Source organism: Candoia aspera, chromosome 4 (assembly GCF_035149785.1).
Source record: "Candoia aspera isolate rCanAsp1 chromosome 4, rCanAsp1.hap2, whole genome shotgun sequence".
NCBI classification, from domain to species: domain Eukaryota; kingdom Metazoa; phylum Chordata; class Lepidosauria; order Squamata; family Boidae; genus Candoia; species Candoia aspera.
Window position 1 is genome coordinate 33,539,611 of NC_086156.1, and position 15,942 is coordinate 33,555,552.

General features: G+C 47.1%; 1 protein-coding gene across 3 annotated transcripts in view; it reads right to left on the reverse strand.

Moving 5' to 3' along the window:
- The window catches only part of OSBPL3 (oxysterol binding protein like 3), a 107,354-nt gene that overhangs the window by 18,467 nt on the left and 72,945 nt on the right, over positions 1–15,942 (reverse strand). For 2 of the 3 annotated variants that reach the window (XM_063303763.1, XM_063303764.1), the window contains exon 12: positions 5,457–5,564. The exons of the other annotated variant lie outside the window; for it this stretch is intronic. In XM_063303763.1, coding sequence (XP_063159833.1) covers positions 5,457–5,564 — 108 coding nt within the window. The remainder of the gene's footprint in view (positions 1–5,456; positions 5,565–15,942) is intronic. 3 annotated transcript variants of the gene reach the window in all.

Genomic DNA, 15,942 nt, shown 5'->3' on the forward strand with positions numbered 1-15,942 from the left:
TTGCTTTTAAAAACTATACTAAGCTTTTTAAAGGAACTACCACTAGCTGCCCCTACCATTGCCCCAACCAATCTCCCTTGCACCTACCCATCTCAAAATGGGAATGGATGATCTATCAGCATCACTGTAAGCAGCTGAAGCATGGGTAGGGTCAACGAAGAGAGGTGGCAAAATTGTGGTTGGATGGAGAGTCAAAAAAGCCTGACTAAGCAAAATTAACAACAAAACAAAAGCAGGGTGAAGTACAGTGCACTGTGAGAAGCTAACATGTATAAAGGGACATGGGCAGTAAAGTCTAACAGAAATGGACAAGGTTAAGTAGACACGCTGAGTATAATGACCAATTATTTTCTCTCCTCAAATCTCAATCTTTGCATTGCCTCACAACAATTTTGTTGTTTATTCGTTTAGTCGCTTCCGACTCTTCGTGACTTCATGGACCAGCCCATGCCAGAGCTTCCTGTCGGTCGTCAACACCCCCAGCTCCCCCAGGGACGAGTCCCTCACCTCTAGAATATCATCCATCCACCTTGCCCTTGGTCGGCCCCTCTTCCTTTTGCTCTCCACTCTCCCTAGCATCAGCATCTTCTCCAGGGTGTCCTGTCTTCTCATTATGTGGCCAAAGTATTTCAGTTTGGCCTTTAATATCATTCCCTCAAGTGAGCAGTCTGGCTTTATTTCCTGGAGGATGGACTGGTTTGATCTTCTTGCAGTCCAAGGCACTCTCAGAATTTTCCTCCAACACCACAGTTCAAAAGCATCGATCTTCCTTCGCTCAGCCTTCCTTATGGTCCAGCTCTCGCAGCCATATGTTACTACGGGGAACACCATTGCTTTAACTATGTGGACCTTTGTTGTCAGTGTGATGTCTCTCCTCTTAACTATTTTATCGAGATTTGTCATTGCTCTTCTCCCAAGGACTAAGTGTCTTCTGATTTCCTGACTGCAGTCAGCATCTGCAGTAATCTTCGCACCTAGAAATACAAAGTCTTTCACTGCTTCTACATTTTCTCCCTCTATTTGCCAGTTATCAATCAAGCTGGTTGCCATAATCTTGGTTTTTTTCAGGTTTAGCTACAAAGCCAGCTTTTGCACTTTCTTCTTTCACCTTCATCATAAGGCTTCTCAGTTCCTCTTCGCTTTCAGCCATCAAAGTGGTATCATCTGCATATCTCAGATTGTTAAATGTTTCTTCCAGTGATTTTAACTCCAGCCTTGGATTCCTCAAGCCCAGCATGTCTATCTTTAATCTTGACATCTCACCAATAACCACATCCAATTTGCCCTGGCTCATAGATCTTACATTCCAGGTTCCAATGGTGTGTTGATCCTTAGAACATTGGATTTGCCGTTCACCACCAGCACCGTCGGCCGCTAGCCGTCCTTTCGGCTTTGAGCTAGCTGTGTCATCACGTCTGGGGCTAGTTGAACTCATCCTCTGTTCCTCTCCAGTAGCATTTTGACCATCTTCCGACCTGGGGGTCTCATCTTCCGATGGTATACCGACATATCTCTGGTTGTACTGATCCATTGAATTTTCACGGCAAGAATACTGGGGTGGGTTGCCATTACCTTCCCCAGGGATCGCATTTAGTCTGACCTCTCTGTCATGACCTTCCCGTCTTGGGTGGCCCTTCATGGTTTAGCTCATGGCATCATTGAGGTGCTCAAGCTCCAGCACCATGACAAGGTAACGATCCTTTGCTGAAGCTCACAATACCATTGTTGAAATATTGATCATCTGAGTATTTGAGACATCAGTATATTTATGCATAATTGAAACAGCTGAAGTTCAGGTGAAGAGCTTGGGTTCAGAAAGAGATGTTAGGTGTTATCTGTTTCTTTTTCCTGTCTTGATATTTTTTCATCACAAGAGTTTCCCATAAAAATGAAACTGACATGTTATTGACACAGAAAGGCCTAAAGAGATTTTTCAATTGGATTGTGACCCCAGTTGAAAGGTGTTCAAATATTTTTGTGTCCAACAGCCACATCTTTATTAATTTCTAGGTTTTCTGGATAATCAGAGGCCTCAATGCAGTACAAGAATGACACCAGGAAGACCAGGAGTGAAATTGCCAGCCCATTCTCCTCACTTTGTTGGTGTTTTAATAAAGACAAATTGTTTTAATTTGATGTCCTTTCATTCATCTTTTTCAGAAAAATGCTGCTCTTATTTGATGCTTTTATTTGATACGTTTCAAATTTTGGAGAATGATCTGGAAGGCTTCTGGTGATCACAAAAGCAAGGGATGAAGCTTGTGAGTCTCAGCTTTCCTGACCCCTGGCCCTCACTCCAAAAGCAGCTGACATTTGAGGAAACAGCAAACAGGAGAATAAAGGAAATTTGTAGGTGGGCCCCTGTTCTTGTCACGAAAATGCCTGTGGTCTTTATTTTGCAGACAGTTTATCTTTCCAGTTGACAATTCCTCAGAAATTTGTTGGAGCAAATGTATTTTGCTGACTTTTTGATCAAAGAGCAAAACATAATTAGCTAATTTAATCTCTCTGTGGGTTGTCAATAGGACTAACTGCAATGTTTTTTTTTTTACTCTAAGGCATGTACAGGTGTCTTCCTCTACACAGCTATGCTCTTTTTTTCTGATAATTTAGTTGTTTAATATTCAAGATTTAATTAATGTACACATTATCTGCAGAAAAGATATTATTAAAATTTTTGATTTAAGTAAAATGCATTAGGAACACTTCTCTCTATGAGACTTGACTCTGTCACTTTGCCAAAGTGATATATTTTTATAAACTTCCACTCCAGTTACTATGATTATTAGACTCACTGTAAGCAAGTTCAATATCAATACTATACCCAAATGGATCAAAGCAGCACTGAAACAGAAAAGATGTTAAAAAAGCAGGAAGTGTAAAGTTTGGATTATGCAATTTCTAAAGCCTCACATCCTTTTCTCTGACAGAAAAAAAGAGAGATCAAATCAGCAGTCACAAGCAACTGGAAGATCTGACTAACCCACTTACTCACCCTTTCCATTCTCCATTGCTTATTAGTCTCTGTATTTGTAACTCCAAATTCTGGGATGATATCAGTAAGATTATATTAAAATCTACTGTATGGTTTTAGTTTTATCTCTATTTTTAATCCTAAATTATGGATTTGAGGAGTTGGTAGACTGGGGTGGCTTACAAGGGCGGTAGGTAGGTAGACAGACAGACAGACGGGGAGGATTGGGGAATTAGATAACTTTTTAGGATGCATATAGTGAAAAGGAGAATGTTAAAAGAAACAAACTTGTAAGACCTAATGATCCCTGTTTTTTAATGAAACAGCAGATAACTAGCCTGTATGGCTATGAAATGGCCAGAGACTGTTCTAAGATAGACCCCTTTTCAAAAAGGTCATGTCTGTCCTCTCCCATTTCACAACCTGCTATGCATAATGACATTAAATCGTGTGAGTAAATAAAAATACAGAAGAAGAAATAGCATGAACCTTGACACTGCCCTCAACAAATAGCACCCAGCCAGCTGAGTGGGTAGGCACACTGAACACCAGTACATCATTTCGATATACTGAATGTTGATATACTGAAAAGGATAATCATTATTTCGAAGTTTGCACTTGCATATAGAAGTCACCATATGCCAATCTGTGCCCTTTGTTCTTGTTTTCAGTGATGCATTTCCTTTTCTGATGGAAAGAATATCTAGCTATCCTATTTGTGCAGGTATTGTGTATGCCTCACCATTCAAAAGCAGGGACTGGCATTTTGAATTTGATCAGGGATGAGCAACTTGCAGTTTACTGACTGCAGAACCTCGATACCCTATTGAGAATATGATACCCTTGCTGTAGTGGTTGGGGCTGAACATTTGTATTTTCATAGCCAGAGTGTTTTAAATATTGTAGAGACTTAAGGCATCAAAACATACCTTTAAGTCCCTGCCCCCCCATCAAATTAGAGGTTTCCCATTTTGGGAAGATGTGTGCCTTAAATCTCTTTAAAGCTCAAAAGCACCTGCATTCCCTCAAAGATCTGAAATTGCTTCCCTGCCCATTCTAACACCGTAACTGGCCACCATGTTTCCTATGGCTCCCTTGGCCTAAAAAAAACAGGAAATATAGCCCGCAAGCCAAAAAAGTTGCCCACTTCTAAGTTAGATGGTGAAAACAGAGTGCTGGGTTTATTGGGGTGTGTTGTGGGAAGCCCTAGATCATTTTGGATGCAGCTTATTCCCCAAGGTATGTTATGGGAAGAGCAGATTTGCGCATGTCTGCCCTTTAGTGTAAACAAAATGGAATGTCCACAGGTATAAAACACTATAATATCAGAGTGTGGAAAACCAAAGTGTACATCTAGCTTACAGCAGAAGAACTATAAATGAATAGCACTAAAAAGCCACCAATCTGTAAACATCCTCTGTCCCTGGTACAGCAACAGCCATCATGAGACGGTAAGAGAAATTCCAATGTACACAATGGCAAATCCCTTGAGAATATATCATAAATGTGCAATATAAGCAAGGATCTATTAACATCTGACCTCTCCAATCATTCAGTTCAAATCATAGCATACTCTGAACATAGATGACTGGAACCCACCTGCATTATCTATTTGCCATAAATAGGTAAAATCCTTTTGTATTGGCTTAAAAGGTCATATAAACTCAGATATTATAATATTCTTTGTATTATTTCTTATCTAGAAAGCGCCATTGTTACAAAGCCTTCCCTAAACTGATGCCCTCCCAAACTTCCCATTAGTATGGTTGGAATTCTGGGAATCATAGTCCCAATGTATTTGAAGGGCACCTGCTTAAAGTAGGTTTTGTTGACCTATTATGATAACTAAATGTATCTGCATTAATTTTCACCCTGTTTCTAGGTAATCTCTGTTATTAACGGTAGAAACATATTCATAAAGAAAAGTGAAGCTAGGTAATTGATAAGAAAATTTTGTAGCTCAACTTAAAATTTGTTTTTACATCTTATTCCACCCCCCACCCCCGCAAAAAATCCCCTTCCAACAACCCGTGTGGACTGGCATACTATGACCCTTGTCTTGATAGGTTTTCTACAGTGTTATTTTTTTTCCAGACTGGGTTGAAAGATTCTGCATTCATAACTGTTTACAAAGGCAGCAGAATTAGCTTGTGACAATTATTTGAGGGTGTTTTTTTCCTTCCTGTGCAAAAGCTGCTGTATAAAAAAAGTAAATAATAGAATGTACAAACTGTTCAGCAACACTACAAAGAATGGCAAAAGAGCTTTTGTAAAAGATATTACAGCAGAAGTGAAATAAAAGCAAGCAGGTTGTCATCAAAGAACAATGAAGACATGCTCAGAGCTGATGTTATTGTATGGGTGGCATTCACAATTAATGTCATACTATGCGATGAGATTCATTAGCACAAGATAATGACCAGCTGAATGGAGGAGAGATGCAACAAGCAGCTTTGCAGAAGGACAGGAAATCTATACCCACCTTTATAAAATCAGGGCTGGATTTTGCATTAGCAGCTGAATCAAGGAGCATAGATTCGGCATGTATTCTGCATAACCGGTCTTTAAGATCTGTATTTTGTGCTATGGCCTGGAACATTTGAGAGAGAGAAAAAAGTACATTTGGGCCATCAAGGTGTCTCAGCTAATCTCAAATAGTTGTCTCTCAGGTATAAAAAAGAGACAAAATGGAATTCTAAGGGTATTTGAGGCCAAATATTTTTTCCTTTTTTCCCCCGCAGAAGAAAGGGTATATTTAGATGATAGGAGCTGTACGATTGCGACTGAATAGCATCTTTTGCACGATGAAAAGCATAAGCTCAAAAAGCAAAGATGGGGTTAACTCTGGGCTTAACTTGTACTCTAAACCATCGTACACGTAGAGTCTCCATGATGGTAAATTTTCAAGTAGTATGTCCTGCAGTCATGGGGAGCTACTTCAGAACCTAAGTGAAGAAGGTATTAAATCTGTGGTACACTGTAATGTCAGCTTATTGGGAAATAATGATTTGGTACAGGACCACAGTATCTGGTGATGAAAGGCTTAACATTTCTCCGACTTGATACTGCATGTATCCATGGAAGCCTTTTTTAAAATTGGTATTAGCAGTTAGAAGCCAGGGGGTAAGTTATTTTTTTCCTGATCAGATGAAGGAAAAGTTTAATCATCATCATCTTCTTCTTCTTTTGAGGTTCTATCTACATTGTCTTCTAAATCTGGTTGTAATGGAAAACACACATCTGACACTGCACATTTAACATCACATGCACTTGAGAGTTATTGAGAGTTTCCAAGAATACACAAAGGTGACAGATGCAAGCAGAAATGATTTCTAATAAGGCCCTTCAGATGCAACTTTATGGATAATAGCTTTCATCCATTTTTAACAGTATTTGGCAAGTTTCTTACATTCCTGACAGGTCTTTGGTTTCTTTACTTGGAATACAATTTTTAGAAAGAGTATGACTAATGAGTTAGGAAGTATATGTGCTAATTATCTTCCAAATGCCTCTCCATTCCATTTACTGAATGCTGCCACCAGCACCAAGTAGGTGTGAATATCCATTTCTCTTTCCTCCAAAGGCAGCAAACACTCCTCTTGCTTTGATTTTGTTAGAAGATAATCATTGCTAGATGAAGATGCCACCACAAGATGACTTTTCTCCTCTGTCTTCTAACTAGGTTAGGCAAAGAGTATGAAAGTCCCTAGATGATTCAGGAAAGAAGGCTCAACACATGTAAAACAGCCTTGCTTCTGTGCAATAGTAGCAGCAGTGTGGCATAGCACCAACTTAACTACAGCATAAGCAAAAGGCAGGAAATGCACACCCATATGGTAGTAATTGACATTAAGCTCTGTATGACTAATCAAGGCAAGATCAAACAAGCCTCCTCAGCAAGTGGGTGTTGCATGGTTTCCTCAAACAGAACATAGTTTTTAAGACAAGTATGACTAACCACTTAGGAATTTGTTAATTATCTTTGACGTCAAAAGGAACAATACTGCAATGTTATATCCATTTATCTGGAACAAGCTCCAGTGCATTAAATAGGATGGTGCTGCAAGTCACTATGGGTAAAGTTTTGGAAAGTTTGTTTTAATTATTCGGAATGTCACTGTCAATATATAATGAAGTTTTTAATACATGTATCATATGTAGTATGATAGATAGATAGATAAATAGATAGTTATTGCTATCTATAATTTTGTTTCTGTTCTTTGTTGATTTTAAACCTATGTTCACTGCCCAGAGTTGCTATTGTATAAATTGATATAATTAATAAGAAAGTGAGGAAAATATAAGGAGATCCAAATTTAACCCTGATAGGATACACGGATAAATTGCTTTATTGTAAACCGCCCAGAGTCCGTCTCTTTGGGGAGATGGGCGGTGATGAAATTTGATAAATAAATGAATAAATGAAATACTTAAATTGATGTAGGTAATCTGAAAATATTTTCATTTCCAATGTCCATATATGTCTACTCTACCTGAGGGTCAAATTTTCTCCATCAGTCATCATTCTATAACCTGCAGCCTGGCAATAATGCTGAATAGTAGGAAACAGAAAAGAAAGCTTCATATATTACTTTGCCAAACTATGGAATTCATTCCCATGTGATGTAGTGATGGCCTCTGACTTGGAAGCTTTAAAAGAATATTAGATAAAATTATGAATGAGATTATCAGTGGCTACAATTCATAATTTTTTTGTTACAAAAGCCTCTACCAGAATCAGGAGCAACTTCTGAATACCAGTTTGGAACTCAGAAACCTGCTTTTTATTTAGGTTTGAAGTAAGAGTATTTACATTTGCCTTTTGAACATTTGTTCTTCCTTCACTTATTAAGACAATAAAACTGCACCAATGGACTATGTGTGGCTTGTACTATTTCATTAACTTGGATGGGTATGTACCATGTTTTGCCCCTTTTAAATAAACAGTGCATAACTTCAGTCATACTATTAATGTGTCATAACATATCTTGGTAGAAGTTTTAATAATGCAACATGAAATCATATGGGGCAAAGCCCAGAAATGGGGCGAAGCCCAGAAAGAAATCCACATACCTCATTACATAACTCCTGTGAAATTTACCCATATCTCTCCTCTATTCTCTGCTACAAGTTATTTTTTGCTTTTCTTCAGGTTATTATATTTTGCTTTTCTTCAGGAACTTAAAGCAGCACACATTTTTGGTCAACCCATACTTGCATAACAACTTGAAATTGTGTCTCCCTTGTCCCTATCCAACCCAGGACAAAGGTCCACTTTTTATAACCATGTATAAGCTACATTTCCTGATTCCCAGAAAGAATTAGCAGGGTTATTCCTATCTACATCTTCTTAGCTAATACTTCATTCTTTAGGATTTCCTGCAGCTGCTTGACTTTAATCAATATTTCTACTAGGAATTCATCAAAATGTCAGCCAAATTCTGGACAAAGTATTATTTGGTGATTTGCATCAACAAATGGTAAAATGGAATATTGTGCACTCTGAAATGCCAAAAAAAAAAAGTAATGCAATATATGTGTCATGCGCTGCCTCCCCCTGAATAACATTCAGACACTGTCTTGCGAATCAGGCTCTGGTTTATTGCAGGGCAGGTACAGCGTTGGTAGAAAAAAGCTGAGAGTGACAGGAGCGCGCCGGTGCGGGGTTTAAATACCCCGCGCCGGTCAGCGCCCCCTCGCTCACGGTCACGTCACCCCCCTTTGTCCCATGCGTTGCCCTGCCGGTGGGTGAGGGTTTCCGGGATCGCCCATCATCAGGTTTCCATTCTTCTGCTGATTGCTTTCAGCTGGGCGATCCCCGTTGTATTGCCGCTGATGGTTTGGGTGGCTCCGTGATTCATCTGGCTATTGTTTGTTGGCCGTTAGTCGTTGTAGGTTGATGGCTACTTAACTTGTACCCCTTCACCTATTTCCTTGTCATTGTCATGAGTGCCATTGCGCTGATGACTTTAGCTCAACGGCACTCATGACATACTGCCCCCTTTCCGAATAGTGTTCTCCCCCGGGTTTCTGGGTTTTCCCCGTGGAGCTGTCAAAACGCCACATTTTTTTTTTTTTTTTTTCAAAGTTCCCGCCGGAGTAGTTGTCGCCCCTCCCTTTGCTCCTCCCTCTACCACGTGCCTTCCCAGGGTGTGTCCATGGTGCGCATGCTCGGGTTCTGACCTGGCGTGCGCATGCTCCAACCACACCCTGTTTGTTTGGCTCAGTTCGGCGAGGCGAGAGGCGTGGCTGGTCGGGTGCTTCTCAGCTCCAGGTAGGGCCCTTCTTTTCTTATTTAGAGTGCGTCGCCTTTGTTGTGTCTCCTGGGCGTTGCCCCCAGGTTGCCCTGTTGACTTGCTTGCCACTCCCCCGCGGCCGGGGGGCGGGGGGAGGGTGCTGGCGATCGTTTGTCACCACCCCGTGGGCCCGGGGCGGGGGGAGTGAGTCCCGGGGGGGGGAAGGTCCACCCAAGTCGCGGGCTTGGGGGGGGCCCTTTCCCTTGGGGCATGGGAGGCGGGGGGAGGCCTGCGGGGGGGGGTTTTGGTTTTGCTGACCTTGGTTGCGGTTTGTCGGGGTATGCCCGGTGAAATGCTCTGGTCAGGTCAGGCGCGTTAACGTTGTGCGCCGCCACCCATTCCGGGTGGGGGAAGTGTTTCCACCTGACCAGATAGTGTAGAGTTCCTCGTTGCTTGCGGGAGTCGAGGATGTCCCTTATCTCGAAGTGGTGTTGCCCGTCGATCATAAGCGGTGCGGGCTGTGGCGTGCTTGGGTGCCATCGGGAGGTGGTTGCCGGTTTTAGGAGGCTGGTGTGGAACACCGGGTGGAGCCTCCGGAGGTTGTGTGGCAGGTCCAGGCGTATTGCTACCGGGTTCACTATTTGCGTGACTCGGAACGGCCCGATGTACTTAGGCCCCAGTTTTTTCGAGGGTTGGGTTGACTTTAGGAACTTGGTGGATAGATAGGCCATATCCCCCGCCTGGAACGTCGGTTGTTGGCGCCGGTGCTTGTCGGCCTGCTCTTTGTAAGCAGCCTGTGCCTCCTTCAGCGCCGCCGTGATTACTGGCCATGCTTCCGCGATCTTCCGTCCCCAGTCGCTGGCGTCCACCTGTGGTTCCGGGGGTTGAGGTAGCTCCGGTATGGGGACGAAGTCGCGCCCCGAGACTACTTCGAACGGAGTTTTCCCCGTGCTCGTGTGGACGGCGTTGTTGTATGCGACTTCGGCGAACGGGAGCAGTTCAGCCCAGTCGTCTTGGTGGTAGTTCGTATATGATCGTATAAATTGCTCTAAGGTGGCATTAAGAACCTCAGTGGCTCCGTCCGTCTGCGGATGCCAAGCCGTAGATAGGGCCTGTTGGGTCCCCGTCAGCTTCAGGAAGGCCCGCCAGAATTTGGAGGTGAACTGTGTGCCCCTGTCGGTCACCACACGTGCGGGACATCCGTGTAGCCTGTACACGTGGATGAGGAAGAGTTTGGCTAGTTGTTGTGAGGATGGGACCGACGTGCAGGGGATGAAGTGGGCCTGCTTTGAGAAGTAGTCCTTCACCACCCAAATGGCCGTTTTCTTCTGGCTGGGTGGGAGGTCCACTATAAAATCCATAGAGATTTCCTCCCATGGGCGGGAGGGTTCTGCCACCCGTTGCAATAGCCCCGCGGGTTTGCCTGGTGCCCGTTTGGCCCTAGCGCACGTTGGGCAGGACGCCACGTAGGTTTTTACGTCTCGCCTGAGCGCGGGCCACCAGAATTGGCGCCGTGTTAGGTGTAGGGTCTTGAGGAACCCAAAGTGTCCCGCTTGCTTGGCGTCGTGTGACCTATGCAGGATCGCCTGGCGTTGCGAGTCCGGGACGTAGATTCTGCCTTCCCCCCATGCCAGGTCTTGCGCCATCGTTACCTTGTCGGGGTTCGCCAGGAACCAGGGGTCGGTTTTGAGGGCGGCGGCGAGGTCCGTGCGCATTCCCCCTGGTAGTTGCGGTTGGCTTCTTTCCGTCGCCGGTTGTCCCGCCGTCGGCTGCGCCGTAGCGTCGAGCTGCCTCCGTGCGCCGCTTCGGGTGGTCACGGCCATCCCCAGTTGCGAGGCGGATAGGACCGTCCCAATGGTGTCTGGGGCGGGCTCGTCTTGGGGCAGTCGGGAGAGGGCGTCGGCCAGGAAGTTCTTCTTGCCCGGCATGAACTTCAGCTGGAAATCAAAGCGGCTGAAGAATTGGGCCCATCGGACCTGTTTTGGGCTAAGGCGTCTAGGCGTTCGTAGGGCCTCGAGGTTCCGGTGGTCCGTCCAGACCTCGAATGGTTGGGTGGCTCCCTCGAGTAGGTGTCGCCATGTCTCTAGTGCCGATTTCACCGCGAAGGCTTCTTTCTCCCAGACGTGCCATCGCCTCTCTGTCTCGGAGAACTTCCTTGACAGGTAGGCGCATGGTTTCAGGAGCCCCGTGGAGTCTTTCTGTAGTAGGATGGCTCCCAGGGAGAAGTCTGAGGCGTCGGCTTGGACCACGAACGGCCGTTCTGGGTCCGGGTGCGCGAGGATTGGCTCCGTAGTGAACAGCGCTTTCAGCTTGTCGAATGCGGTCTGGCACGCGGGAGTCCAATTCAGCACTGTGCCTGGGTTCTTGGCGCGTCGGGTGTCCCCCACCCCTTTGGTTTTGAGGAGGTCCGTTAAGGGGAGGGCTATCTCAGCGAACCCCCGGGCGAATGACCTGTAGAAATTCGCGAATCCCAGGAAGCTCTGTAGTTGCCGTCTGTTGCGGGGCCGCTCCCAGTTTAGCACCGCTTCGACTTTTGCGGGGTCCATTTCGATGCCGTCCCCGGAGATTCGATACCCCAAATAGTCTAGGCGCTCTTTGTGAAACTCGCACTTTGTAGGCTTCGCATAGAGCTGCGCCCTTCTGAGCTTGTCGAGGACTTGCCTGACTAAGGTTACGTGTTCCTCGTGTGTTTTTGTGTAAATAAGGACGTCGTCGATGTAGACCAGGACCCCTTTAAACAGATGTTCATGCAGTACCTCATTGATGAGCTGCATGAACACCCCAGGGGCCCCCGCGAGTCCGAAGGGCAGTACCTTGTACTGGAAAGCGCCTAGGGGGCAGTTAAACGCCGTCTTCCATTCGTCCCCCTCCCTGATTCGGATGCGATAGTACGCCTCGCGAAGGTCCAATTTGGAAAAGACTTTGCCCGTGGACAGGTGGGCGAGCATGTCCTTCACCAGGGGTAAGGGATATTTGTTGGACAGGGAAGCCGCGTTTAGGCCCCGGTAGTCGGTACAGAGCCGTAGGGTCCCGTCTTTCTTCTCCCGGAATAAGACGGGGGCTCCGACCGGTGAGCATGCTGGCTCTATGAATCCCCTGTCTAGGTTTTTATCGATGAACTCCCGGAGGGTTGCCATCTCCTTCGGGGTCATCGAATAGATCTTTGGTCTAGGTAAGGGGACGTCGGGCAGTAGGTCGATCCGGCAATCCGTCTTGCGGTGGGGGGGTAGTTGGTCCGCCTCTGCCTCTCCGAAGACCTCGGAGAAGTCGGCGTATTGTTCTGGTAGGTCTGCTGTGGTAGCGGCGTTGTCTTGTGTGGTCGCCTCCGCTCGTCCTACCGTGGGGTTGCTTTTGCCAGCTGGTACTGGTGCTCGATACTCGCCGTCGCCGAATGTGAAGGTGCGGGTCGCCCAGTTGATCCGCGGGTTGTTTTTCGCGAGCCATGGCATCCCCAGGACTGCAATGGGCCGTCCGATGTGCGTGACTACGAACGATGTGCGCTCGGTGTGAGTGCCCATTTGCAGGGTGACCGGCTCGGTTTGTAGCGTGGCTGGTTTTCCTCCCGCTGTAGAGCCGTCCAGCTGGTGGAATGCCAGCGGCGTGGGGAGGGGGAAGCAGCGGAGGTCGAGTTTGGCGACTAGGTCGGGGTGGATGAGGTTTTTTGAGCACCCCGAGTCCACTAGTGCCGCGGCCGTGGTGGCTCCGTTGCCGGTAGAGAGTTGAATTGCTGCCAATATTACGGAGCTTTTGTCGTTTCGTTGAGGTGGTCCGCGTTGCTGTCCCACCGCCTGCCTCGCCACGCGTCTCAGAGCAGGCGGGGAGCATTTCCCGCCGGCTGGTCGGGGTCGGTATTGTCCTCTTCCCCCCAGTAAGCGTCCCAGCTCTCTTTCGGTGTCGCTGTGGCCACGGTCATTCGGCGGTGAGGCGGCGGCCCCGGGTTGGGTGGTTTGGGGCTAATTTTCGGGGTGGGCTTGGGCGCGCTGGTCGGCGGTCGGTTGGCGAAGCAATCCGCCGTCTTGTGCCCTAATTTGCCACACCTCCCGCAGGGCTCCCGGTTGAACTTATTTTTTGGGTATATGGGGCCGGCCATCCCCCCGTGTGGTGCGGGTACCTTTTTCCCGGCATCGTTTGTGTCTTCCGTGGTTGTCATGAGGAAGGTGCGGTGCGCGTGTTCGGCTTTCCCCGCGAGGTGGATCCACCCGTGTAACGTTTCTGGGTCGTCGCGGTAGAGGGCCCATTGGAGAACGTCGCGGTTGAGCCCCCTTTTGAAGATTTCCAGCAGGGTGGTCTCGGACCAGTCGCTGACCTTCCCCGCGAGGGCTTTGAACTCCAGGGCGTAGTCAGGGACCGTGCGGGTGCCCTGTTTAAGTCTTTGGAGTGCGCTTTTCGCCCGCACTTTGGCTAGGGGGTCTTCGAAGTAGTCTTTCATCTCTTTGATGAAAGCAGGGAAGGTGGCGAGGGCGGGGGAGCTGGACTCGTACAGTTGGACGTACCAGTCCGCCGCCCTGTCTTGGAGTTTGATCGCCACGGCGGCGATCTTGTCGGCCTCGGAGTCATAGGAGTGTCCGTGCCTCCCCATGAACTCCCTAGCGTTGGTCACAAAAAACGAGAGTTTTGTGGGGGTCCCATCGAAGAAGATGGGGAAGTCCTTTGGGGCCCGGGCGTTTTGTGCGGCCCCGCCTCTCGCTTCTCGGGGTGTGGTGTCGGCCGCCTGTGCCGTCTGCTGGCCCTCCGCTGGCCCGTGTGGATTCGATGCTTCGCTCGGGGTGTGGGCTTGTGCGGGGACGTCGTTGGGTGGCGCGGGGGGCATAAGTGCCTGGAGCATGGTCCGGAGTTCCGTCAGCTGAGCCCGCATGGCCGCGAGTTCAGCTCGTGCCTCCTCGTCCACAGCCCGCGCCGCCGCTGGGGCCGGTTCCGTTGGCGCGTCCTCGGGGGTGGGTTGCCGGCGGGGTTCATCGTCCCTCTGCCGCGGGTCCGCTTCCTCCGCCGTCTGATGGGTGTCTCCGTCGTCCTCCTCCGTGTCGAGCGCCGTGGGGCTGTTGCTCCACGCCCGTTGCTGGGGTGCGATGTGGGGCGCGGGGTCCTCCGCTGGTTTCGGAAGTCGTGCTGCTCCCTCCCGCGGTCGGGTTGCCTCCGTCGCCATCTCCCCTTGGGGTTGGAGCTGAGGCTCGGGTCGGGTGGGGTGGGCGTCCATGGCTCCGGGAGTCCGCGGTGCCTCTGGCCTTGGTCGGTCCTCCTCTGTCTCTTGCCGCGCGGCTCGCCCTCCTTGCCCGCGCCGTTCCGGCCTCATCTTGCTGGTCTTCTCGCCGTCTACTCCTCCCGCGGCTCGTTGTCGTCCGGTGGGGCTCGGCGAGGCTGAGTTTATGACTCTCAGCTTTATGTCATGCGCTGCCTCCCCCTGAATAACATTCAGACACTGTCTTGCGAATCAGGCTCTGGTTTATTGCAGGGCAGGTACAGCGTTGGTAGAAAAAAGCTGAGAGTGACAGGAGCGCGCCGGTGCGGGGTTTAAATACCCCGCGCCGGTCAGCGCCCCCTCGCTCACGGTCACGTCACCCCCCTTTGTCCCATGCGTTGCCCTGCCGGTGGGTGAGGGTTTCCGGGATCGCCCATCATCAGGTTTCCATTCTTCTGCTGATTGCTTTCAGCTGGGCGATCCCCGTTGTATTGCCGCTGATGGTTTGGGTGGCTCCGTGATTCATCTGGCTATTGTTTGTTGGCCGTTAGTCGTTGTAGGTTGATGGCTACTTAACTTGTACCCCTTCACCTATTTCCTTGTCATTGTCATGAGTGCCATTGCGCTGATGACTTTAGCTCAACGGCACTCATGACAATATGAAACACTGCCTCACAAGCATGTAAAACAGCAATACATCATGAAATAATATAAGCTCTATTTCATGCAACTAAACTGGAATAGAAAATTAGTTCAAATTATATTTTTCATTTCTGGTGTGTATTAAATTAGGTCTAACAAGTGATCTGATAAGAGATGTCTCTTGGAAAAGAAGCCCTTTCTAGAATCAGCTTGCTGAGGCAAGGCAGAAGTGAAAGGAAAAAATGGCAACTGAAAGGAGTGCAGCCAACTGAGTAAACTATTAGAATATTTTGGCCCCCAGCCTGAATTTTTTATTTTCTGATCTAGGCAGAAAACAGAATATTGTTCTTTAGAGAGTACAGCAACTAAGAGCTGAAGGCTGTAAAATATTTAACAGCTAAATAAATGGATAGGATACAGTAATTGTTAATATACTGATCATTCTACACATACAAGTTGTAAACATTCTAGAGTTGTTTCCATTTTAGGGCCAAAGTTGTTAATGCACCGTTTGAATTTTGCTTCTTATTTTCTTAAGTACAAAAACCACCATCTAAAATTGTTAATAGAACCTGAACTTACAATAATGCATGGTAGACTTTGCCTATGGATGCAGAAGAATGAGGAAAAATAAAGGAATTCTAGACAGACGAAAGCACAGCCCTACTTCAAAATGAAGAGGGAAAATAAATTTTTTCAAAATATTCTTATATATTCAAAAACAAGCAAGATAAGTAATGATATATTGTATCACAGCTTCACCAACAGCCTTTATCCCTTTTCAAAAAGGCTGATTTGTGCAATTATTTATGTGAGGGAAGCAATACAACTTGAAGTGCTATGATATATTCTACATGTTCCACCACTCTATTCTGCTCCATGCTTCCAAACTTGGAACTATGTTTGGGAAATGA